Below are 27,176 nucleotides of genomic sequence, written 5' to 3' on the forward strand. Positions count from 1 at the left end.
GGGGACGCCTGGGTGGCTCAGTGGTTGAACATCTCATCTGCCTTTGGCTGAGGGCATGATCCTAAGGTCCTAGGATCAAGTCCTACATCAGGCTCCAGCAGGGAGCCTACTTCTCCCTCTGCCTATGTCTCTGCCTCTCTCTCTCTCTCTCTCTCTCTCTCTCTCTCTCTCTGTGTATGTGTGTGTGTCTCATGAATAAATAAATAAATAAATAAAATCTTTTTAAAAAACCCAACTTAGTCTGGCATTACACTAAAAAATAACCCGATATATAAAAATGAAATAATTCATGAAAAATCAAGAAAGAAAACATAATTGAAGTGGACTCATAGGAGATTTCCAGTACATGTGAGATAGTATAGACTCGTTTTCTCTGCTAATTCTAGCTATAAATCCTGGAATTGGTGCAGAAGACACTCAGATGAGAACTCTGAAATGTTGTTAGAAGGTGAGCTGGTTCTTCACAGGACCAGAAGAACAATATAGCCATAGGGCATCTTGCATTCCCCCCACCCAACAGAAGAAGGCCTCCCAGACCCAGTGCATCCTGACTCTCTGAGAATACAGAATAGAATATAGTTCAGGTAGGCTCATTTCTTCCATGAATCAAATGGAACTCCCTCTGAAAACGACAGGCAAGCTTAATATTAGCAAGGGGGATCAACCCCGGGGGGGGGGGGAACCTTGGGCCATCACACCCATTTCCCACCAAGAAGCTCCTGGCAGCCTGGCTTGGGGAACTCCTTTTATCCCCTCAGGCAGCAGCAGCAGGGACCTATGAAAGCAGCAGGGGCAGTGGTACCAGATAAACAGAGCAGGCCAAATAACACGGTGCAGAATCTGAAAATTAATCTACCATTGAAATAATATCCCAGAAAACTGGATCAAGATCCATATGCTAAAAATAAACAGGGTGACTACCTGCTAAAATAAAATATTTAATAAGACCCTATGTTAGTGACTTCTAACATAATAGACAAAATGTCCGAGATAGGGTAGAAAATTACCTGTCATACCAATAATGAAGTAAATTGCAACTTGGATTGAAAAGGCAATCAACAGGGATCCCTGGGTGGCGTAGCGGTTTGGCGCCTGCCTTTGGCCCAGGGCGCGATCCTGGAGACCCGGGATCGAATCCCACGTCAGGCTCCCAGTGCATGGAGCCTGCTTCTCCCTCTGCCTGTGTCTCTGCCTCTCTCTCTCTCTCTCTCTCTCTCTCCCTGTGTGACAATCATAAATAAATAAAAATTTTAAAAAAAGAATTTAAAAAAAAAAAAAGAAAAGGCAATCAACAGATGTCAACCCAAGATGAATCAGATAGTGGAGTTTTCTCACAAGAATTTTAAAGCAGCTGTCATAAAAAATGCTTTAAAATTAATTAAAAATTGTCTTGAGAGAAATAGAAGGACAAAATCTCAACAAAGACCTAAATAAAATTAATTAGAACCAAATTACAAATGAAATTAGAAAAAAAACAAATGGAAATTTTAGAATTGGAAAACAGTAACAATCCCTCCCCCAACTTGTTCAGTTAGTAGAATGACAGTGACAGATGATAGAGTTCTAAACTTGAGAATTGAACAATTAGAGATCTTCCAGTATAAATAACAGAGAAAACAGACTTGAAAAAAAATGCTCTGTGGAACAAAAGTGCTAATACTTGTATAATTCGAGTCTCAGGAAGAAATGAGAGTGGGGCTGAGAGAATATTTGAAAGAAATAATGGCTGAAAATGTACCAAATTTGGCAAAAGAAACAAACCTGCAGATTCAGGAAATTACAAACCCTATACAAGAAAAACTCAAATCTGCACCAAGATGCATCATAATTAAGCTCTTATTGAAGTCTAAGGTGTGAGATAGATACAAGGTTAATACACAGAATTCAGGGAAGCCTGGGTGGCTTAGCAGTTGGGTGTCTGCCTTTGACTCAGGTCGTGATCCTCCCAGGATCCAGGATCGAGTTCCGCATCAGGCCCCCTGTGAGGAGCCTGCTTCTCCCTCTGCCTGTGTCTCTGCCTCTCTCTCTCTCTCTCTCTCTCTCTCTCTCTCTCTCTCTCTCTGTCTCATGAATAAATAAATAAATCTTTAAAAAAAACACAGAATTCAATTGCTTTCCTATATACCAGCAATGAAGAAGTGGGATTTGAAATTAAAAGTATAATACCATTTATATTAGCACTATCAAAAGTGAAATACTTAGGCATAGGTCTAGCAAAATATGTGTAAGATCTGTATGAGGAAAACTATAAACTCTGATGAACAAAATCAAAGAACTTAGTACATGGAGATATATTCCCTGCTCATGGATGAGAAGGCTCAATATTGTCAAGGTATCAGTTCTTCCGTTCTTTCCAACTTGATCTATACAATCAAAATCCTACTGAATTATTTCATGGATATTGACAAGTTGATTCTAATATATTTATATGGAGAAACAAAAGACTCAAAGTAGTCAGCACAATATTGAAGTAGAAGAACAAAGTTGGAGGACCAACACTACCTGACATCAAGACTTACTATAAAGCTATAGTTATCAAAATACTGTGGTATTGGTTAAATAATAGACAAATACATCAAGTATATATTTACAAATCGATAAATATATACTTACATAAATATATGCAGTATAAAAGCCTAGAAACCTAAGGGCAAAGAAAAAGTCTTGAAAGCAACCAGAGAGAAATGATGGGGAACACACATGCAGATAACAGAGTTCTCGTCTGAAAATGGGGGCCAGTGGAAGCTGCACATTATTTCTCAAGTGTTGAAATAAAACAACTGTCATTTGTGAATTCTGTATTCAGCAAAACTGTCCCTCATGACTTAGAAGGAAATAAAAACATTCTCAGATGGTGGAAAATGAAAAGAATTTGTTGCTAGCAGATCTATTATTAAAGATTGGCTAAAGGAAGTTCTTCAAACAGGAGAGAAATGATAAAAGACTGAATCTTGTAGCATCAAGAAGAAAGAAGGAACAATGGAGAGAGCAGAAACACAGGTATATATGATAATAGACTCTCCTTTTCCTCCTGAGTGTTAGCAATCATATTTGTTGACTGAATAAAAAATATAAAGCCAGGGATGCCTGGATGGCTTAGTTGGTTAAGCATCTGACTATTGATTTTGGCTCTGGTCATGATCTCCAGGTTGAGCCCTGTGTTGGATCCTTGCTCAGTGGGGAGTCTGCTCAAGATTCTCATTCTCCCTCTCCCTCTCCCCTTGCTCTCTCTCAAATAAATAAAGTCCTTTTAAAAATATAAAACCAGGGACGCTGAAGTGGCTGTCAGTTAAGTGCCTTCGGCTCAGGTCATGATCTGAAGGTCCTAGGATTGAGTGTTGGCTCCCTGCTCGGCAGGGAGTCTGCTTTTCCCTCTCCCTCTGCTCCTCCCCCTACCTTGTGCTTTCTTCAAATAAATAAATAAAATCTTAAAAAATGTATATAAAATCTCTGATACTAAATATAATAATATTTGAAATGGTGAAGTTATGGGCACTTGGATGGCTCAGTCAGTTGAGCATCTGACTACTGGTTTTGGGTAGGTTTGTGATCTCGGGGTTGTGGGATTGAGCCCCACATTGGGCTCCGAGCCTAACAGGAAGTCTGCTTGAAATTCCTTGCCCCCCAGCTCTCTCAAATAAGTAAAATATTTTAAAAAATAAAATGGTGAGGATAATGGACCTAAATGAAAGAGAGAGGTTGCCACGCTCCACTAAAAGTGATAGAACATTATTACCGGTAGGTTGTTCTAAGTCACATATGTGTATTCTGGTGCCAAGAGTAACCACCAAGAAAACTATATGAAAAGATAAAAATGACATAAGTAAATCAAGATAGAATCTTAAAAAATGTTCAGATGACCCACAAGAAGACAAAAGGAGAGAAACAGAAGCATGAGGACCAGAGAAAATAAATATAGAGCAAATAATAGAGTGGCCAACTTAAGCCTTAACATATCCATAATTACTATAAATGTAATAATTACCTAAAATGTAAATGCAAATTGGATGAAAAAATATGACCCAACTCGATGCTGTTTACTGTAAGAAAGTCACTTCAAATTTAACAATGTATGTAGGTAGAAAGTAAAAGAAGAAGTTACACCATGCAAACATTAATTGGGGAAAAAAAAGTAGGAATGGCTATACTAATAATTGACAGGTTATACTTTAGAGCAAAGAAAATTACCAGGACAAAGGAACATTGCAAAAAGATTAAAAGAGTAAATGTTGCCAGAGATTGAGAATGTGGAGTGGGCTGGGGGATGTGGGAGGGAGCTATATGGTTACAAAGGTATGAGGAATCCTTGGTGTGCTGGATCCGTTTAGTATCTTGACTAGGGTGGTGGATGCATAAACCGATACAGGTGACAAAATTGTGGTGAACTTAAAAGTGACTATAGGTAAAACTCTGGACATCTGAATAAGATTGATTTATCAACATCAGTATTCTAGTTGTGATATATATTGTGCTTTGGAAGAATGTTACCAGTTAGGGAACCTGGTAATAATCACTCTGTGTTATTTCTTATAACTGTATGTAAATCTGTTATCTCAACTAAAATTTAAATTGTTAAAAAGAAACAGATTCAGGGAGGCAAGATGACATGATAACTACTGCAGTGTTGGGTTTTAGATTAGATCTTGGAATTGAAAAAGGACATTAGTGGAGACACGGTAAGTAATTAGAATGATTAGAAACAGACTGCAATAAATGATTGATCACTTTAAGAATTTAAATGACTAGGGATCCCTGGGTGGTGCAGCGGTTTGGCGCCTGCCTTTGGCCCAGGGCGCGATCCTGGAGACCCGGGATCGAATCCCATGTCAGGCTCCTGGTGCATGGAGCCTGCTTCTCCCTCTGCCTGTGTCTCTACCTCTCTCTCTCTGTGACTATCATAAAAAAAAAAAAAAAAAAAAAACCATGTATTTATCCTGTTCATTAGGTTTTCCTCCTCTCTTAACATCTATTGATGTTAAAAAATATTTTAACACTCCTGTTATTAATAAAACAAAGATTTTAAAACACTTGTCCTAACTAACATATGGAGAATACTGCACCTGTAGTTACTGTGAAACTACATATTCATAATATCATAAATATTCATAATCAAAATATTCATAAATCAAAAAAGAAGTCACACTGGAAATTTGAAATTTTGAACTGAATGATAATGTGAAAGTATTATATGTCAGAACAAGGGGATACAACTCCTGCAGTGATGAGAATGAAAGGGCTTTAATTGCATATACTAAGAAAGAAGAAAGGTTGAAGATCAGTGGTCTGTTTTCAACTCGAGAAAATAGAAGAACTGCAAAATATACTCAAAGTCATTAGAGTAGAAAAAACAAAATTGAGGGGCACCTAGCTGGCTCAGTTGGTGGAGTGTGCGACTCTTGATCTCAGGGTTTTAAGTTTGAGCCCCATTTGGGTGTAGAGATTATTAAAAAAAATAAAAAATAAAATCTAGGGATGCCTGGGTGCCTCAGCAGTTGAGCATCTGCCTTTGGGTTAGGGCGTGATCCTGGAGTCTCGGGATCGAGTCCCACATCGGGCTTCCTGCATGAAGCCTGCTTCTCCCTCTGCCTATGTCTCTGCCTCTCTCTGTGTATCTCTCATGAATAAATAAATAAATCTTAAAATAAAGTGAAATCTAGGGGTGTCTGTGTGGCTCAGTCGGTTAAGCAACTGTCTTCAATTTTGGTCATGATCCCAGGGTCCTGAGATCGAGCTCCAGGTTGGGCTCCCTGCTCAGCGAAAAGCCTGCTTCTGCCTCTCCCTCTACCAGCTGCTCCACCTGCTTGTGCTGTCTCTCTCTCTGCCAAATAAATAAATAAAATATTTTAAAAAGGGACAAAATTGTTAAGCTGCTGGATAGATTGATAAAGAGAAAAAACACAAATTAATATATCAATAATGATAAAGAGGACCTCACTATGGATCCTACATGCATTGGAAAAATCGTAGGATATTAGTAATAAGTTTATTCCAATAAATTTGAAAAATTTAGATAGAATGGCAAACTGTAGTAAAACCAGCTTGCTTAAAAGAAAACTCCAGGCCCAAATGGCTTTACCAGTGAAAATTTCCAAACTGTTATGAGAGAAATATCAGCAGTCTTACACAGACTCTTCTACAGCATAGGAAAACAGGTGTTTTTATACAAGCAGCATAATTTTGTTATCAAAACCTGACAGAGAAAAAGCAGGTCAGTCTAACTTATGAAGATGTAAAAAATTTTAAAGTATTTGCAAGGTGTATCCAGCAAAATATAAAAAGAATCATGACTAATTTAGGTTTATTTGAGAAATTCAAGATCAATTTAATATTTGAAAATCAGTATCATTCACAGCATTAATAGAATAAGGAAGAAAAGGAAAATGATCATTAGGTCTTTTTTTAGAAACTAGAGTTTTTTTAAAAAAACTAGAATTCAATACTCAGTAATGTTGAAAATCCTTAGTAAACTAGAAATAGAAAGGTACTTCCTTAATCTGGTGTTAAGGAAGAATTTTGCAAAGGACTTAGGGTAAACATCACACTGGTGAAATACTGAAAGCTTTCTCCTGAGATTGAGAACAGGACAGGGATATTTACTGACACCAATTATTTTCCATATCATAATGGACATCTTAACTAATTGTAGTAAGGCCAGAAAAATAATAAAGTCATAAATATTGGGAAGGAAAAAATGAAAACAATTTTTCTTGACAGAGGATATGCTTGTATTATTCATAGTTTTTGCCTGGGTTAACCAGGAGAATGGTGTTACCATCAGAGATGAAAATTTCATTGTTAAAAATACATATTGGCGGAAAGTTTAAAGTTTTGCAACAATATGAGATCAGTATGACTTCATGCAGAGAATCAGATTGAGGTGGAGCCCTGGGGCATTCCTACAACTAGAGACTGGGACAAGCAGGTGGACTTATCAGAGGTGACTGAGAAGAAGCTGTAAACTGAGAGTGGAGGTTTTAGAAACCAAGTGAAGAAAATGTTTGTTTTTTTTAATAAATTTATTTTTTATTGGTGTTCAATTTACCAACATACAGAATAACACCCAGTGCTCATCCTGTCAAGTGCCCCCCTCAGTGCCCGTCACCCATTCACCCCCACCCCCTGCCCTCGTCCCCTTCCACCACCCCTAGTTCATTTCCCAGAGTTAGGAGTCTTTATGTTCTGTCTCCCTTTCTGATATTTCCCACACATTTCTTCTCCCTTCCCTTCTATTCCCTTTCACTATTATTTATATTCCCCAAATGAATGAGAACATATACTGTTTGTCCTTCTCCTATTGACTTACTTCACTCAGCATAATACCATCCCAGTTCCATCCACGTTGAAGCAAATGGTGGGTATTTGTTATTTTTAATGGGTGAGTAATATTCCATTGTATACATAAACCACATCTTTATCCATTCATCTTTCGATGGACACCGAGGCTCCTTCAACAGTTTGGCTATTGTTGAAGAAAATGTTTTAAGAAAGAGGGAGGCATCATCTATTTCCAATGGTTATATAACATAACTAAAGGATCTTGAGGGGCAAGGGAGGTTAGGTTAAAGCCTAGCTAGAATGAGTTAAGAAATTAGTAGGTGAGAATGTTGTCTGAGAGAGTAGATAATTCTCAAGATTTTTGCTGTAAAAGTGAGCACAGAAGTGGCAATAGCATGAGAGGAACATGAGATGAAGGAAGTTTGTTTTTTAAGAAGGAAGTCCGACAGCTCATCTCATGCTGATCCAGTGGATAGAATTGTAGGGTTGGGGTTGGAATTAGTTTGTTCTGCTGGTGCCCTTGACTGAGTAGAATATGAGAGTTCTAGACCCAGGTTAGATGGTTTAACTCTAGATGAATTTAGATAGTTTATCCATTGTAACTAGAGGAACATACGTGTATTTAGTAATGGGGAGAAAATATGGTTTGCCTAGTTTATTTCTTCTTCTACTGTTATTCACTTAGTGCTGTTAAGATGCCAGGCACACTTCTAGGCACGGGAAATAGTGAACAGAACAGACAAAAATCTTTACTGTCATGAAGTTTACATTCTGCTGGGGGAAAATACACTTGAAATGAGTAAAGTAATCCACTGATCATTAGTTGAAATTGAAGAGAGGGGAGAGTGTTTGGGAAGTTGAAAGATAAAAGGTGTAAAAGTGAATTGGACAGGGAAATGGAAGGACTGTTGTCCTACAGTGCTCAGAGCCTGTTCGAGGTGTGTGTTTATAAATGTAAAGTGAGACCAGTCAGCACAATGTGTGTTTCTAGTCTTATTCAGCTACTTCACTGCACATACATACAGAGTAAGCAGAGTTGGTTCAACCAGATCTAAAGTTTGCCATATGTGTGACTTCAGCTTGCTAAGATGTCATTGAGTGTGAAATGTGCCCTTATCTTGTTTACTACAAAGAAGGAAAAAACACTTCTTTTAAACTGTGACATGCTATTGATTTTATCCTGATTTCTATTTTTCTTTATATTTTTTCTTTATAGATATTTCTTTATATTTCTATTATATTTTATATATAAATATTTCTATAAATATATAAATATTTCTTTATATTTTCTTTATATATATTTCTTTATATTTCTATTTTTCATCCTGATTTCTGAGTTATTAGGGGAAAAGTGTTCATCTTAGAATTGGTGGAATTAGTAGTTGGGATGATTTTACTTGAAAGCAACAGAAAATCCAAACTTAAAGGGACTTTAGCTATGAAGAGGAGCCAAGAGGAACATGAGGAACATGGCAGTCTAAATGAGTCTTGCTTCCCTGGCTCTCCCAACTGCATCTGCAGAAAAGCACTCTGCTTTTCTTGAGCCAGCTTGCTGTGGGGACCTATAGAAAACTATAGGATCTAGGATCTGTTGTGATCCTCCCAGACAGAACTGGTGTGTGTATGGGCCATTGTGGCAAAGGACAAGGACCATGAAGCTGCAGATCCTGGATAGTGTGATATAGAGTAGATATTCCTGACCTCCACAAGATCAGCATACGACTAAATGGACAGCCAGAATCTTACCTGCGCTTGAGGCCAGGGGAATACTGGGACACCTGGGAACAGTGAAGATTCATACCTTGATGATGAAAGTGTAAGAGGATACAACAATTTAGGAAACAATTTTGGTAGTTTCTTTAAATTTGGCATATATCTGTAATTTGATCTATCTTTTATGTATTTATCCAAGAGGAATGTCTGCACATGTCCACACAAAGTCTTGTACACAAGTGCAGCTTTATTTATAAGAGCTTGTGACTCCATAATACAAGTGTCCATCAACAGGAGAATGAATAAACAAGTTTGGTATATTCATGAGTAGAATGCTACTCAGCAATAGGAAGGAGCAAACTACTGATACATACAATACTGAGAAACATTTATGCTGATCAAAAGAAGGCAGAAGAGTGTCCCTCTTTGCTTTTATTAAATCATGTTGTATAAAACTGGTCTATAGTGATAGAAATAAGATCAATGTTGGGAGAGATTAACTCCAAAGTGGTGTGAAGGAACTTTGGGGGTAACAGACCTGTTTTATGTGTTGTTTTGGAAGATTCCACATGGGTATACATTTGTCAAAACTTAAGAAATTGTACATTAAGGTACCATTTAGGTTGATTTAAAATGTTGGTTGGGGGACGCCTGGGTGGCTCAGTGGTTGAGCGTCTGCCTTCGGCTCAGGGCATGATCCTGGAGTCCCAGGATCGAGTCCTACATCGGGCTCCCCACGGGGAGCCTGCTTCTTCCTCTGCCTGTGTCTCTGCCTCTCTCTCTGTGTCTCTCATGAATAAATAAGTAAAATCTTTAAAATAAAATGTTGATTGGAAGGAATCAAATTAGTATAAGCAGTCACACTAAATGTGAAAAATTATATTGTGCCACTAAAACCATTAGACTAGGTTAAGAAACAAAACCTAATAACCACGTCCTGTTTAGAAGAAAGACATTTTCGAAAATTTGATGAGGAAATATGAAAAAGAGTTGGATAAAGATCTATGGCCCAAGAAAACGACAAAAAACTAGTAATTATAATAATAAACAAGGTGAAACATGAACATCAAACTATATAAATGCTTATTATTGTGATAAAAGGGACAATTTATGAAGATCTAATGGTTATAAGCTTATGTGGCTAAATAGATAAATACATAAAGGAAAAATAACTTGGCAAATGTGTCATGGTATGGGATTTCAATATACCTTTCTTAGAAATAGATCTAGTAGGTAACAGGTAAGAATATAAGGGAGTTGAATAGGGCATTCAATAAGCTGAATTACACATCGATAGTAGTTTACATTCCTATGATATACTGTCCTTTTTTTTTTTCTTAAATGTTCAAGGAACTTTGGTCAAAGTTTATTGATGTCCAATATACTTGAGCACAAAAAAAAAAAAAAAACCTAAACCTGTGAGAAACGTTGAGATTTTTTTTTTTTTTTACAGGCTGTGTTACCTAGTAATAATACTAATAAATTAGAAATAATTAAAAGGTGACTCCTTTGAAATCTGCCTCCTATAAAGGGTTTCCCTGTTTTCCTGTATTTGTTTCTACGGCAGAATCACCCTTGATATATTCTTGAATTGGAAACTAGGTGGAAGCAAGAAGTTATTAATTCTTTACATTTCTGGTTTTCTATTGTTGAAGAGTCTTTATGTTTTGATTGAATGCCTTTATATGACTGCTGGTGAAGTGAGCACAGGCAGTACTGGTGTCTGTACCTGGATCACCAGTGATAAAATAAAGGTTGACCTGAAAGTATAGTTGATATTCCTAACCTTCCCCTTTCAAATCTCTCTAAATTTTCAGTAAACGTTTATCGGCCATTCACTGGAACATAGGGAATTTCAACTTAACAATTTAAAAGAAACAAGAATACCTAATACAGAGGGGATGTGGAAAATAGCATACTCTCACATATTGTTAGTGGAAATGTGAATTGTTACAGCCTTTTTGAAAATAATTTGGCAGCTTGGTTAACAATTAAAATTCATATTCCTTTGGCCCAGTAATCCTCCTCCTAAGATTCTATTCTTAGAAATTAAAGCACAAGTAAGGCCATATGTATAGGGATATTTATTGCAGCAATGTGCATAATGCTAGCTGACTGAAAACAAAATGAATGTCAGTAGGAGAAAGGCAGAAAAAAAAAATCCTACTTCAATAGGTTAGAATATTATGCTTCATGGAAAAAGTGAATTAGACTAATATCTGTTTAGTTGGAGAGATTCTCACAAAGTTTTGTTGTGTTATAAAAGGAAGATGCAGAAAAGTTTGTATAATAATTTGTGTAGCCAAAAATTAATTGAAGAGAACTTTGCATATATCATGGGCTCATGAGTATGAAGAAAAATAGTTAAGAATGCTTACTAGGTGATTAAATGTTTATCTTAGTATGAGGTGAGTGGGAGTACTTGGGGAGAGAAATTACAAAAGTAGAATTGTCCTTTAGTTGACAAAAAGCCTATCTGTGAAAAAAAAAAAAGCCTATCTGTGATCATAACTATTCATTATCTGTAAAATTTTATAAATGCTAGATTTAAAGGTACTAAGTGAATATTTAAAATTAAAGTGACCTATGTCTTTTTTTTTTTTAAGATTTTATTTATTTATTCATGAGAGACAGAGAGAGGCGCACAGAGACACAGGCAGAGAGAGGAGCAGGCTCCATGCAGGGAGCCTGATGTGGGACTTGATCCTGGGACTCCAGGATCACGCCGTGGGCCAAAGGTGGTGCTAAACCGCTGAGCCACCCAGGCTGCCCACCTATTTCTTTTCTAAGAGTGATGCTGGTTTGCAAAGACCCGAGCACATCTATGTATGTGAAATCCATAGAAACTCTTAGGAGCAAAACAAGCATAGTAGAAAGCTTGAAAACCTTCGGAGCCAGAAGGGCCTAAAGTGTATACACACACACACTATGAATCAGTAACCAGTAGGAAATTAATTAGTCCATAAACCTGGAGTGGTCTCTGGTTGGTTGGTATTGCTCTTCATCAACCTTTGCATTCCTTTGGTTTGTCATCCTTGGGGTTGGCTTTGTGTTCAACCTCATAGCATGATGGCTGCCTTGCTGAGATGGAGTTTGGGGCACAGATTGGTTATAACACCTGTGAGAGGAAGGAGCAGGAAGCAGAAATGGGCAAAGGAAGAAGTAGAGCTTCACTGCAGGCCAACAAAGGGGATTGTCTGTCAAGGATTGTCTGTCAAAGTTGTTTCATGTTGGATTGAGCAAGGATTGTCTGTCAAAGTTGTTTCATGTTGGATTGAAATGCTCTGGCCTCTCTATCCTCTGTGTGAGCTGCCCTAACCAGGGTGGGACCTGGGGCAAGGCAGCTCCTCAAGAAACTGATAGCTGGAGATTGCCTCTTGACCAGGCAGTAAGTCCTTCCTCAAAAGGGAGGTTATGTGAAGTATCTCTCTGTCAACCACACTATCTTTTTTAAGAATGAAAAAAATACTTCCTGGAAGCCATCCATCAAGAGTTCCTCTCACATCTAAATCTTAGATTACGTGCTGTGACAGAGACTAATAATGACCCTTCATTGCCTTTCTTCACTTTGCTAGTAAAGGAAATCCTGATTTTTCATTGAGTACATGGTCATCTGGAATAATGACTACATTTCTCAGTCTCTGTCTACATTTAGATATGTTAGTAACTTTTGGCTGATGGGATGTTTTGTCTTATTTGACTTAGAAGGAGAAGATGTGTACCTGGTTTTCTTTCCTCCTTCCTACTGGATAGAATGTGGGAATAAAAACTAGAGTTTGAGCAGTCATCTTGGATTATGGTGGAAGCCACATGTTGAGGATAACAGAGCAACAAGATAGAAGAGTGTCAGGTCCTTGATGATTATAGAAATTCCATAGGTGCTCTGTATTTCTTTCTTTTGGACTTTATATCTTGGGTAAGGCATTATTACTTACATTTTTCTGCCAGTTGCATTAGGACCTAATCTTAACTGATACACATTTCTAATTATTTATTAACAGGGGGCACAGGAAACCATGATTAGTTTAGACTAACATTTTGGGGGTAAAATGGATATTGGGAGTAAGACATGGAGATATCAATATCCAGGTAAGTACAGCAGAGGGAGAGAAGGGGAAAGAAGCCAAGGGATCTGCAGGTGATGATAATTGTGATGGACCATGGAATCTTAACTAGGTAAGTGGGAAGGTCAGATGTGTGGGTGGTAGATGATGGACATGAAGAAGTGCTTAGTGGATTGGAGGTCCCCATGGGGCCGATGACTCACTGGAAAGGGTGAGCTAGGCTAAATTAACTTGAGACATAAGAGTCATAATGTAGGATGCCTAAAATGAAGATTTTGGTACTCTTGCTGTTAAAGGTAATGTCATGACCCAGAGGACTGGGTGACTAACGTGGGGTGGAGGAAGAGATCATTAATGGTGAAGTTAAGAAATGGAGAGCCTGGTTTTTTATTTAGAACATCTTGGATGTTGATGTAGTTGAATGGAAGGCAATGAACTGATGCTAGCTAGTATCAGTGGGTGAGAAGGAATAAGTGGAATGTTAATAGTTAACTCAGAAAGAAGGGGAAAAGACCCGGAGGGGAGCATCTGTTTCAGAGAGGCTGACATTGGTGATGTAGATGGAGGAAAAATGATCTGAAAACGGTGAGGAGGGAAATAGCATCCTTCTTAAATATTAAAAAGTTATATATAGCAAAAGATAGCAGACACAAAATATAAAGAGAAAAGTAAACTGAGAAAACACAGTATATTTAACATGCAGATGGGAGCTCTTAAATATAAAAAGAGCTCCTAAACAGTAATTTGAAAAAGACAACTTGGTGGCAAAGTAGGCAAAAGAATATGGAATTTTAATTCACAAAGGAGGAAATACAAATGACCAAAATATATAAGAAGATATTCAAGCGGGACATCTGGGTGGCTCAGCGGTTGAGTCTCTGCCTTCAGTTTAGGGCGTGATCCTGGAGTCGCGGGATCGAGTCCCACATTGGGCTCCCAGCATGGAGCGTGCTTCTCCTTCTGCCTGTGTCTCTGCCTCTTTCTTTCTGTGTCTCTCATGAATAAATATATAAAATCTTAAAAAAAAGATACTCGAGCATCAGAGTTAGTACCAGTCAAAACATTAATGAAATATCAGGATATGCCTATCATATTGGCAAGTCCTAAAAATATTGACAAACTTCAGACTTGGCACGAATATGGGAAGACAGGTGCTGATGGACACTGCTCATGGGGTATGGTAGATTACCTTCAGAAGCAGCAGCTAGATGAGTGTGGGGGTCCATTGTGTGTTGGGACTTGATGTGTTTGCCCATTACAGTTATATTCTCCACAGTGTTATTGTATTAAATACACTTCAGTGGTAACTGTAACCATGTGATCTTTTAAAAAACCAATTAGGGACACCTGGGTGGCTCAGCGGTTGAGTGTCTGCCTTTGGCTGAGGGTGTGACCCTGTGGTCCTAGGATTGAGTCTCACATTGGGCTCCCTGCATGGAGCCTGCTTCTCCCTCTGTCTAGTCTCTGCCTCGCTCTCTGCACCTCTCATGAATAAATAAAATCTTTAAAAAAAAAAACAGCAATTCACATTTATAAGTAAATTCTTATAGTCATTTTCGTGGTACAAAGTATGAATTTCTCATCTCCGCTAGAAAGATTTAGATATATTTTTCTTTATTACCCTTGGTTTTAATGTTTGTATCCCCCTTTTCTAGAGTATATGGCAAATAGTCTTTTCACTCAGATTTGTATAATTTGATTAGAACTATCCAGTGATTTTCTTCTGGTTGTGTATTAATGTACCTATTATGCTTAACTTGCATTGTATTGGGAATTAAAGATATTAATATGTGAAATTTTGATGGCCTTAATTTTTTTTATTTGCATTACAGACTAACTGGATCTTCTGGGTTTGTAACAGATGGCCCTGGAAATTATAAATATAAAACGAAGTGCACATGGCTTATTGAAGGACAGTAAGTAGTAATAGCTGGTTTGTTTTTTTTCTTCTGAGCTCAGTGTGGCAAACCTTTTGTTTTTTACAAGTAAAATCAACATTCTAACATAAAGTACTTAAAATATTTTTTGTTTGATAACTTCATCTAAAAAGTGAATTTGGTTTTATTTTTCTTAATCTTCATTGTTAATTTGAAAAAAGGTTTTGTGTTGATTTAAAGCTGTGAATGAATTGTACACACTGGAAATATGTATATCGTCAATTATAATAGTTAAAACTGTTGAATATTTGAAATGGCTTGCTTAAAGCAGTAGAAAATTAAAATATTATGTTATTTTTTAAGTATCTATTTTTATTGTGAGCAGGAAAATGAAAATATTATGCTTCAAATGGCTGCTTCTCTAGGCCTCCTGTACCCTCCAGCTCTTGCCTTTTCCTTCTTCTTTTCATGCCAATATTTTTTTTTTTCTTAAAGTAGGCTCCAGACAGGATGTGGAGCCGGGTGTGGGGCTTGAACTTGTTACCGTGAGATCCAGACCTGAGCCAAAATCAAGAATTGGATGCATATTTGACTAAGCACCCCGGTGTCTCTCTTCATGGCAAATCTTTAAAGCAGTGTTTCTCAAATTTTGTGGTCTCAGGACCCCTTTACACTCTTAAATTTTGAGAATTCCAAATAACTTTTATTTATGTGGGTTATATCTGTTCATATTATAAATTAATACTAAGGATATTCTTCATTAACTCATTTAAAAGCAATGATAAACCTACTATGTGTCAGCACAAATGACATCTTTTTATGAAAAAGGAAATCCTATATTAAAAAAATCAGTGAGAAGAATGATACTGTTTTACATTTTTGTAAAATCTCTTCTGTCTGGCTCCATAGATTTTCTTCTACATTCACTTCATTACAATATGTTGTTATTATTGAAGTATGTCAAGAGAATCAGTCTTCACTTGAATATGTAGTAGGAAAGAGAAGGAGATTTTAGTAATCCTTTTACATAATTTTGGGTGGCCTTCTTTGATACTACATCAAAGCTTGACAAGTGCTAATTTCTTAAAAGTAAATTGCAGTGGGGAATCTGAAACAATGTGAACTTTTGGAACTTAAGTTAAAATCTGTTGGTTTTCTTATACTTTGGAATGGATCTTTAACCCTTACATGGTTTTATAACAAGATATATGGATTATTTGGAAAATCATGGTTCACTGAATTATGTAGATCTTCCAAACTTTGATATATTTCATGATATAACATGGAAAAAAATAACTTTGGTTAACATTACCATTAATCTCATCAGAGAGTTTTAAGTATTGGGAAGTTGTATCTGGGTGGCGGATGCAAATTTTCCAAAACTCTAATTACTACTTAAAAACCTAAATTTTATTCTGTATGTTGGTAAATTGAACACCAATAAAAAATTAATTTATTTAAAAAAAAACCTAAATTTTATCTTTGGCAACAAATAGTGTCCGTTGTTTTCTTTGAAGTGATAGATGTGCTTTGTTCATTTCTAAGAAAGTGTCTACCAGATAAGTAAGTCTGACTCATCATAGTTTGTTGTTCTTTCAAGTGAAAATGATAGGTGACATTCTGGGAAAAAAGCAACTAGTTCAGCTCACCACCCAAATGGTTGCACGAGTGATTTTCCCTGAGACCGTGGTTCTGTTAGGCAGCAGAAGTGGTTTGTGCGTACTTCCTGTCTTGTCATGTGGAATATTCAAAAGATGTGTCCTCCAGGGTCAAGGTTTTATGAAATTAAGATTTTTTTCACCACTTAATAAAGGAGGATATCCTTAAATGAAACCCAGTTTTTCCTTTTTCTGTGAGTGTGTAGTGGTGAAGAATAATGGTAATCACTGGGACACTGGTGTTTCTGCCTTGCTCTGTCCCGAGGTGCTAGCACATTTACCCACCATTGCTCCATTAGTAAATGCCAATCCACTGATAGTCATGTGCTATTTTAGGATTATTGTGAACATAGATTTGGCCTCCTAGACAACCTGAAAGGGCCCCAGGGCCTCACCCGACGCTGTGAGACCCGCGGTTTAGCAGTTGAGGACCTGCTGCCTCAGAAGTTGTCTGCCCCTCCCCATTCTCTCCTTTCATTCCTATCTGATGCCCTCCTGCAGCATTCCTCTTGGTGGCTGTTACTACTCAGCCTAAGGAAAAACTTTAGCTCCTTCTTTCCCTTATGTCTATATTCAGCCTGTTGGTGAGTTCTGCCCATTTTCCCTTCCCTCTAGAATGTCTTCCCAGCCCATCTACATGCTCCTTTTCATCCTCATCTCTGCAGTTGTTTTAAGACACCAACCATCCTGTCTTTCCTGGGCTGCTGTGATGGCTTGGAAATTGGCCTCCCAGCTTTTGCTCTCGCTTCTTGCTCCTCTCACGTCTTAGGTCATGTGGTGTCTTCTGTTTGCTGTATTTGAGACACATTGGTTTTCTTCATGTTGCTCAGATGCATCAGCCTCTTTCTCACTTGGACTTTAAGACTGTGCTGTTCCCTCTGTCCAAAACATTGTTCCCTTTCCTTTTCACATGGCTTAGCTCTTGTCATTCTCATCTCTTCAAAGCTTTCTAGAGTAATTCCTGACCACCTGTTCTACACATCACATTCCATTCATATCTTCACGGTAGTCATCATCAGCTGAGTTAACTTGTTTGTGAACTTATTTGTTTGCTTATACATGTTAGGTTGACAAGTGTGGGGTAGAGGGAAGGCCTAGGCTGGAGACATATAATTAGTATCATCAGGATATAAATGGTGCTGATAGTACCAAGAGGTTTTTGAGTGGAGTGTTTTGGTGAAAGCCAGGTTTGGAGAGCAAAGAGGGTGAGTAGGATGTGAGGAAGCAGAGAAAGCAAAATCTTGTGTGGAGGTTCACTCTCTTCAGAGGAGAGAGGGATAGAGATAGGTTGGGTAATAGCTGGAAGGAGAGCTGAGATTTAAAGTTTTTCTGTTCTGCTGTTTTTTGAAAATATATGATGCTTAAGGAAGTTTAAATGAGAGTGTGGGAAGTTCCAGATGAGAGGGAGATATGAAGTGTTTGAGAGATGGATGGAGGAATGAGTAGGTGTATCTGTTTTGGAAAATGGGGAGTTGAGAGATTTTTTTTTTGTCTGGGTGCTGAGCTTAAGCAGGGAGGTGGGACCGAATGGTTTGAAATAGTAATCGGGAGTGAGCAGCAATTGGGGAGAAAGAGAAGGAGAATGAGTGGTAGCACTGCTGGCAGAATTGAAGTGCCAATTTGAAGTTGGTGAGCTGTGACCAGTCCTGAAAACAGTCTACCAACTAGTAGGCTTAGTTTTCTTTGCATTTAATCCAAGTCAAAGCAGATAACTGGTGTCCTCTAGATACCTTTTGCCAGGTAGGTCCATGGAAAGGCAGAGGGTAGGCAAGTATAGAGAACTGGCAGTTGTGTTTGTGAAATGATGTAGTGTGGAACCTGAAATTGAGTAAGGAAGGAAGTGCAGAAACGGAAGGGCTAATGGGTTGGCTCACAGGGTGTTAAAGAACAGCCACTGTACGGACTGTGAGGTCCAGAGTGACATGGACCGTGGCGATTTTGTTTACCATTGCATGCTTAGTGGTCTCTCACCCTAAGTATGAAATAAGTCTTTGGCAAATGAAGGAATGTCATTTATGTACTATTCATTTCTTCTTTCCCTGTAAGTTCCTTAAAAATTTATCTCTCTCAACTCTCAAATGTTTTATAGTTATGATGATTATTATAAACTGCTCTTCTTGTTCTTTTCAGGCCAAATAGAATAATGAGACTTCGTTTCAGTCATTTTGCTACAGAATGTAGTTGGGACCATTTATATGTTTATGATGGAGACTCAATTTATGCACCACTTATTGCTGCCTTTAGGTAAGTTTTGTCACATAAGTACTAGTTAATCATTGTTTGATTTCTGAATTCAGCCTTATCTCCTAGATTGCAAATATCACTTACTACCTTTATTTCATGGAAAGGGTAAGTACTTCTGGAGTCCTCTACCACTTTTGTTTTAGGCCTGACTTGGTTTCCTGTAGCTACTGGGTAAATTTCTGGGCAGAGCACTGGACCTCTCCTTTGAATTTCCTGATCTCTAAAATTGTGGTAGTAGTATTAAGTTTACTTACTTCTTTGGTGGTGGTGAAGTTTACGTTTAAAAGATGTTTTGTTAGTAATATATTGAATATTAGTTCTGTGAAAATTTTAAATCATGAACCACAGTCACCCCGATCCTTGTATCTCATTGTGCAGGCCTTAGGGAGTTATTTGTTGAATCCAGATATAGTTGTGGGCATGCGTGTGTGTGTGTGTGCACGCGCGCGCGTGTGTTTTTATGTATATGCATTAATATGAGTGAAGGAAACTTTTTGGAAGAATACATAGAAAATGAAGAGTAACCTGTGGAAAATGAAGAAAGTGTCTTTTTTTTTTTTTTTAACAAGTGTGTTCTCTATTAAAAAAAAAACAGCTGAACACTAAACCTACAGAGTGTTCTGTATTGTTTTGGCATTTTAGTTTTTATTAAGAATAAGTAGCTCTGTTATTACATTTTAGACTACATGGGAATTCAAAACCATCCAATTTTTCTCCCTTTTACTTGATAGAGGATTTATAAAATATATTTTTCTAACATGTACATCCCATTAGAGAGCCATAGCTGTCAGTTTTTCATCTGCAGCTGACTTTCTGGAATTTCAGACATTTTATTTCTCTGACTTTGAAAGAAATCAATTCAACAAATATTTTTTGTATTCCTCACATGGGGCTAGTCTAGTTGATGTTTGACATCAGTGAGGAGGTAACAAGAGTAAACAGTACACAAGCAGCTGAAGGACACAGGAAATCAGAGGACTAATATGCCCTTATATTTCTCCACTTCCTTTGGCTTAGAATTCTCTCTAGCATGTCTTTGAACTGAGAACCAAGGTCATTTTCTGGGTTTCAAAGGTTCACTAATGGAGCCAAAGAACAGGGTAGATAGGCCATGCTAAGTAGTAAAATGTCATTGTCCAAGTGTGGGGTATATCTATTTTTATGCCAAAATTTGAAGCATGCCTTGGGTTATGGCAAGAGGCACTTCAACACAAGCATGGAAGCTATATTATGATGTTATAATGATAGTACTTACTGGGGATTCACTTGAACTGAAGTTCATAAACCAGAATTCATGGAGTCCCTATTATGTGCTGAGCACTTAGAATCAGCTTGCCAGTAGCCCTTGTGGGGACATCAGCCAAGCAAGTGTGCACCATCCTGTGGCTCACCTGGACCGTGTATTTGATGAGCATACATGTGAAGCAACAGCAACAAAAAACAAGCAGGAGGCTATGAATTTTCTTCTAGTCAGTGACTTCTGAGAGAAGCCAGAGTATGTATACAAATAACTGGAGGGTTTTTGTGTTTCTCTAAAAAAGCTGATAAACTGATAATATAAATTAGTGCTTTGATAATTTTAAAATTTAAACTTATATTTAGTGTGAATTTTCTAAAATGACAGTGAAAAAAATATGTGTTTAAAAATTGAAATTTGGGATCCCTGGGTGGCGCAGCGGTTTAGCGCCTGCCTTTGGCCCAGGGCGCAATCCTGGAGACCCGGGATCGAATCCCACGTCAGGCTCCCGGTGCATGGAGCCTGCTTCTCCTTCTGCCTGTGTCTCTGCCTCTCTCTCTCTCTCTCTCTCTCTCTCTCTCTCTTTCTGACTATCATAAATAAATAAAAATTAGGGATCCCTGGGTGGCGCAGCGGTTTGGCACCTGCCTTTGGCCCAGGGCACGATCCTGGAGACCCGGGATCGAATCCCACGTTGGGCTCCCGGTGCATGGAGCCTGCTTCTCCCTCTGCCTGTGTCTCTGCCTCTCTCTCTCTCTCTCTCTGACTATCATAAATAAATAAAAATTAAAAAAAAATTTAAAAAAAAATAAAAATTAAAATTAAAAAAATAATAATAAAATTAAAAAAAATAAAAATTGAAATTTAATCCCAAATGCAAGTTTTCCAGTGTAATTCACATAAGACACCCTGAGTGTCCCTTTTGGGTTTTTTTCCTCCATGCTTATAATGAATAAATAAATACTTTCACAAATAACAAGAAAAAAAATTGAAATTTACCTGAAACACAAAATCCCTAAATGCAGTGATGTGCAGAACACCTTGAAAACTGCTGTTGAAATCCATAAGGGCCCTGTCACAAGATGGTGGCTGAGGAGTGTGCTGGGTCAGGAGAGCTTTGGAGGGAAGAAATCAACCCAATGGTGATGTGTGGGGTGCGGGGGTGGGGTGCAGAATGGTGAGAGCCTGCATACAGCCCAGCTAATAACAAAAGAACTACGTGAGATCCAGAAGGTGAGGACTGTTTATCTCAGCTCTGCTCAAGTCTTTGTGTGAACTCAGACAGGTCATGTCATGTAAGTGCTCTAGTCCTCAGCTTCTGCTACCCCAGGTGACAGTGTTGTGCTGTGTTTTCTCTAGGTGTGTTGCAGACTACAAAGTCTCATTTGATTCTGAACTGGTCGATCTCATTTATATTTTACACATTGAAGTTCTGTATAAAATCTGTGTATCAAACCAAGTTCCATTAATAGACAGATCTGAGAACCACTGAAGCAAGACTCTTCCAGCTCTACCACACTTTGATTTGTGGTGCATCCAGTTCAACACATGTTTAAATATGGAGCTCTTTGGTGGAGCAGCTCCTCTGCTAGGGTCTGTGATCTGTGGTCAGAGATGCAGAGGTGGTTGTGGTGATGAATCAGGGAGAAGAGTTCCTTTCTGAGAACATTCTTCATCAGAAGGTTGTTCCTTATAGAGCTGGTTGTTTTTTTCTTGGTGGTTGTGGGGTCATTTATGGATAAGGCAATTGTTTCGACTGACAAAGAGCCGTTGGAAGAGCTTTGTGAAAGCAGGAGTCAGTTGTCCAGCACTCAGCTGAACCAGTTGATGCTGTGGTCAGACCATGGCACACAGAGAAGCAGTCAAAGGCAGGCACCTCTCAGGTTCTTGGACCTTCCTTCACCAGACAGGAGTACAGACAGACCCTGCCTGGCCCCATTGCCAGTCTCTGACTCCTGACTTTAAGAATCTGGCTTCTCTTCCACAACTCCCTGCCCTCAGGGAGTATCTAGTCTTGCAAGGAGATAGGTGTATAAACCTAGGATTGCTAATAAACTTGGCTAGTGGGATGTCTGGGTGGCTTAGATGTTGAGCATCTGCCTTTGGCTCAGGGCATGCTCACAGGGTCCTGGGATCGAGTCCCACATTGGGCTCCCTGTGAGGAGCCTGCTTCTTCCTCTGCCTGTGTCTCTGCCTCTCTGTGTGTGTGTCTCTCATGAATAAAGAAATAAAATCTTCAAACAAACAAACAAAAAAACTTGGCTGGTGTAGTTGAAGTCAAGGTATACCCCATGTGTGTTTAGAGAGCCCATGTCCACCTAGCACTGTTATACTGAATTAAGAAAATACCTTGAACAGTGATTTTCAAAAATAGTTCTAAACAATGGTACTCTGTGTTTAAAATGTAAGATTATACAGAACTCAGGGGCAGGCATTTCTTGATTTGATCAAGTTGAACAAGTGGCTGCCACCGAAGCTGTGCCTGTATGTATTTATCTACCTGGGGGTAGGAGATGGGGGGGGGGAGAGTGGGAGGCGGCTCAGGGTGACAGTTGAATGGCACGCCTGCAGCATCGCTTTCTCACCCACGCACTTTCCATTGCCTTGGGTGCTGGGTTGAGGCTGTGTTTGTCTTCATTTACTCTGTAGAAGTTTATTTTTGTCGTAAACCAGTTGTTTTATTTTCACACTGGGAGAAAGTGGCACATTCCAAAGCTGTCATAATGTCAGGTTTTCAAAGTGAAAAGAAACCAATGCCCGAGTCTCTCTGAAGTGGAGAAGCTGGCTCCCTTTCTCTGGTATAATGGTCATCTAGTACAGACAGCCTTCCACCTCTGCCTTGACCCAGTCTTTCCTCCCTCCACCCATTCTACTATTCATCCTGCACACTTAAATGTCCCACCATCTGAGTGATAAATATCATTACCCATCACTTACTGAGCACCTAGTAGTATGAGCCAACTTCACATGCTGTAAGAATTTGCTTCTCATTCTGTCACTGCAGGGCAGATAGGATTTCTGTCCTTGTGCATTTGAGGACACTGAGGTTCCCAGATATCCATGACATGCCCAGTCATGTGGAGTGAGGATCAGTGTTCCCATCTCTGGTCCTAAAGGTCATGTTAGGATTGAGTGCAGGTCTTCTATATGTGACTGAAGCCCCCAGTCATTCCTTAGGAGAAGATCGCTTTCAACATGCCTGTTTCTAGGTGGCCCTCTTACAAGTACTTGCCTGTACGGCATTTCAAGGGGTTCTGGTACATAAATTTGAAGAAAGCATGATGATGATGATTGAAACTTCCTGGTAGGTCTCTTACCAAATGTCACCTTTCCAAGAGGCCTTCCCTAGCTGCCCCTTTCTAAAGTAGCACCTTTTGTTCTTTCGCTGTTTTTTTTTCTTTTTTTTCTTTTCATAGCATTTATTTCTGCTTGGTGTTATGTATACGTGTATTGCGAGGGGGGTGGTATATCTAGGCTTATTTGTTGTTTCTCTAATGTGAACTCTGTGAAGGCAGGGAGCTTTTCACTGCTGTATTCCTGGTACCTAGAACAGTGCCTTACATGCAGCATCAGTAAATATTGGTTAATTGACTACGCAAGTGTAAAATGCTTCACTGTTCTGTAGTGAACTCTGAGCACCTTCAGAGTCCTAGAGTTCCTGTCTTTATATTTAAGAGGCTTATTGAATGAAAATCCCTCCCCCTCCTGTTTATTTCCCACTTCTGTATTCTTCCATTTCATTATTTTTATATGCACTTATCTAAATATGTGTAAATATACACATACACTAGGCTCATTGTTTTGCAGCTTGTTTTTTTCTCCGACTTATCAGAATCCCTTGACGAGTTCCTTGTTTGTTCTGCAGACCTGCAGATATGGAATGATTCATCCATCTGACTCCCTGCAGATGAGCATTTAGGTAGTTTTCTCTTCCTCCTCCTCCTCCTCCTCCTCCTCCCTCCTCCTTTTCTATTAAGTAATCACTATATACAACATGGGGCTTGAACTCATGACCCCTAGATCGAGTCACATGCCCTACCAACTGAGCCAGCCAGGTGCCCCTAGGTGGGTTTCAGCCTGTTGTCATTCTGAATAGTGCTGCAGTGAGGATTGTTGTATATTTGTCTTTATGTACATGAGCAAGTGTTAGTTCTACAAAGAACTTGGAATTGCTAGATCAGAGTGAATGACCATTTAAGGTAGTCAGGGGCCCTGAGGGGGGAATTGATGTGGTGTGTGCTATAGGAAAGCAAAGAGGCCAGTGTGGCTGAGGTTGAGTGAGTGAAGGGAAGAGAGTAATAGATGAGATGTTTGTTCATTGGAGGGGTTGTGTGTGTGGAGCAGATTGCATAGAGCCTGATAAGGATTCAAGTTTTCACTGAATGCGATGGTGGGGCTGGTGATAGTGAATTGATAATTGGGCAAAAGAAGTTCGCATATGAAGAAATCCAAAAGGCAAGTAAAACATAGGAAAAATGATTAACCTCAGGAATATAAAAGAAACTCAAAACCACTATATAAAAGAATTACTTTTCATTTATTAAATTGCCAAAGCTAAAATAGGACTGGTAATCCTTCCTATTGGCAAGTGAGGTAGGATGGATCTTTCCCTTCTCATGTTGATGAGATTTCAAGTTGGCATATTGCTTCTGGAAAGCAAGTTTGTTTTATGGAACAAGAGACTTAAAGCCACCATTTGGACCCTTTGACTTGATAATTTTTAAGGCTCTCCAGACACCCAGCAAATACTATTGTGTGTTGGACTGAATGAGAGGGGAAATGCTTATAGTAGGTTACCTGTGAGATAGAGTATAAGATATTATATGGTATCAATTAGGCAAAGAAAGTACATCAGAATAATAGTGTTAGGATTGTGTTTATATTTATCACATTTTTACTTTTCATATTTTTCAGTATGTATATATTTGGCATTCATCAGCTCATAAAGTTTGTTACTTTCTATGATTTTGAAGTTTACTCACTTTTTTGAAGAAGCATTATAAACAGTTTTATATGCAAAAAAATAAAAAAGAATAAGGCCATTGATTGCAAATCTCATTAGAAATACAACCTCAGATAAAGGAGAGCCTCGTGAAAGATTCAGATCTGTTCCTTAGAGGATTCAGAACTGGATCCAGAACTAATAGGGTAGTACCATGCATTTATTATAATAATTTATTATAAGAATTTCCTGGAAGTGTTTTTTTTTTTTTTTAATTATAAGGATGAATTCCAGTTTTGAATTTGTGTGCTGCCATGTGATGTGCCTGGTGAAAATGCTCCCCTTTGTAAGAAATGTGTTTTCGTTTCAGTGGCCTCATCGTTCCTGAGAGAGATGGCAACGAGACTGTCCCTGAGGTTGTTGCCACATCAGGTTATGCCCTGCTGCATTTTTTTAGTGATGCTGCTTATAATTTGACTGGATTTAATATCACTTACAAGTAAGATATTTAAGTCTAATCCTTGTGATTTTATTCAGAGACTATATTTTAACAATAATAATAACTAACACGTATTGAGGGCTGACAGTGTGCCAGGTGTTGCACTAAGCAGTATGCATGGATTTTCTCATTTCAAGTTCAAAACTCAGTGAGGTATGGGCACTGTGTTTTCCCTTGTCCCATAATTGAGGAAACTTTTAGGAAATGGTTAAAATACATTGTCAAAGGGGTAGGACTACAATCTCAACCCAGGTATTACTGCTTTGGAGCTTCTCCTGTAAAAGAGGTACATTTTTCTGCTACTGGTTGAAAACATTGTTTTTTTGTTGTTGTTTGTTGTTTTTGTTTTTTTTTGTTTGAGTGCAGTTTAACAGATGTTAGTCGTTTTCATGTAATCAGTGATTAGCCCATTGATGAGGACTGAGTTGAAGTTATGAAGGAAATCTAGACAAACAGTCCTAGGCAGCTTTGGGAATTTGTTGTGGTAGGAGAGAGGCTAACTTTTGTCTTTTCTTTTTTTCTATTAAGAAATGTTTGTTTTCATAAGTAGTTAAATTCATAAAGTGCCCTAAACAAGGAGTCTGTGATAAAGAGATGCTGCAGCCCATGGAGCCTAAGATGCTATTTGTTTTTTTTACAGAATAAGTTTGCTAACTCCTGGCAGAGGCAGCGAGCTCCATGTATAACCTTTCTGCTGGATTCTTTTTCTGCCCATTTTCTCAGGGTCTCTGGATTCTTTCAAGCCTATTTAGAGCCATCTCTGTCTTGTTTGGTACACTGATTTAGCTTTTCAGGCTCCCAAGGTTTGTGACTTGGGAGTCTGGGCAGCATATCAGAGTACTAACAAGGTGATTTTTAGTGAGCCAGGCAGGCATAAAGGCTGGTTTGAGGGGAAAGACTGATGAGGGCGGTTGGGTACACGTGAGATGTCCAAGCAGGACATTGATACCCAGATCTAGGGCCCAGAAGAGCTGACAGGGTTGGGCATGTCATCTGGGAATCACTGGCACATGGACAGTGAGTGGCTTATGGGGCGTGGGCACCGCGAGGAAAGGAGCAGTAGAAGCAGCTAAATTAAGGAGCAGAGGAATGTCAGGGGGCTGCATTGTCACAGAAGCTCAGAAAAGAAAGTTTTAAGGAGGGAACCGACAGCTATATGAGGTTGAGTAAGCAGAGGGAGCCCTAGATGACCCTAACTGGGGAGGTGGAGTCAGGGGCCTGGTAGGGGCACAGTTCAGAATGGAAGGTTAGAAAGTTACGGTACTAAGATTGGCACACTCTGGGAAGAAGTTCAGTTCTGAAGGGAGGGGGAGAGGTTGAGGCCGTTACTTTTGAAACTTCACATGCACAGGGTTCTCCTGGGGGGCTTGTTAAGATGCAGATTCCTGGGCCTTCTCCACAGATCGTAATTCCAGCAGAGCTGGGGCCTGAGAATCCAAATTTCTGATTAGTTCCTGGATGATGCTGCTGATGCCTCTTCTGATGCTGCTGATGCCTCTTTATGGTTCACATGCTGAGTAGCATTGCTCTAGTCATTCAACCCATTCTGGGTTCCCTTTGGGTTCTTAGGCATAGTCTTTTTGCTCTTTCAAGGCCCCTCATAGTAGCAGCCTTAGGGGAGAAGACAAACTCCAGGGAGGGAGCACCCCTAGAGAGAGGATAATTCA

The 27,176-nt window shown here is 38.9% G+C and overlaps 1 protein-coding gene across 1 annotated transcript in view; it reads left to right on the forward strand.

The window, feature by feature from the left end:
* ATRN (attractin) overlaps positions 1–27,176 on the forward strand; it is a 160,516-nt gene that overhangs the window by 22,659 nt on the left and 110,681 nt on the right. Inside the window, 3 exon segments of the mRNA XM_055345920.1 lie at positions 14,885–14,968; positions 18,718–18,831; positions 25,381–25,509. Of these exon segments, the coding sequence (XP_055201895.1) occupies positions 14,885–14,968; positions 18,718–18,831; positions 25,381–25,509 (327 nt within the window).

The sequence above is a fragment of the Nyctereutes procyonoides genome, unplaced genomic scaffold (assembly GCF_905146905.1).
Source record: "Nyctereutes procyonoides isolate TBG_1078 unplaced genomic scaffold, NYPRO_anot_genome, whole genome shotgun sequence".
NCBI lineage: Eukaryota > Metazoa > Chordata > Mammalia > Carnivora > Canidae > Nyctereutes > Nyctereutes procyonoides.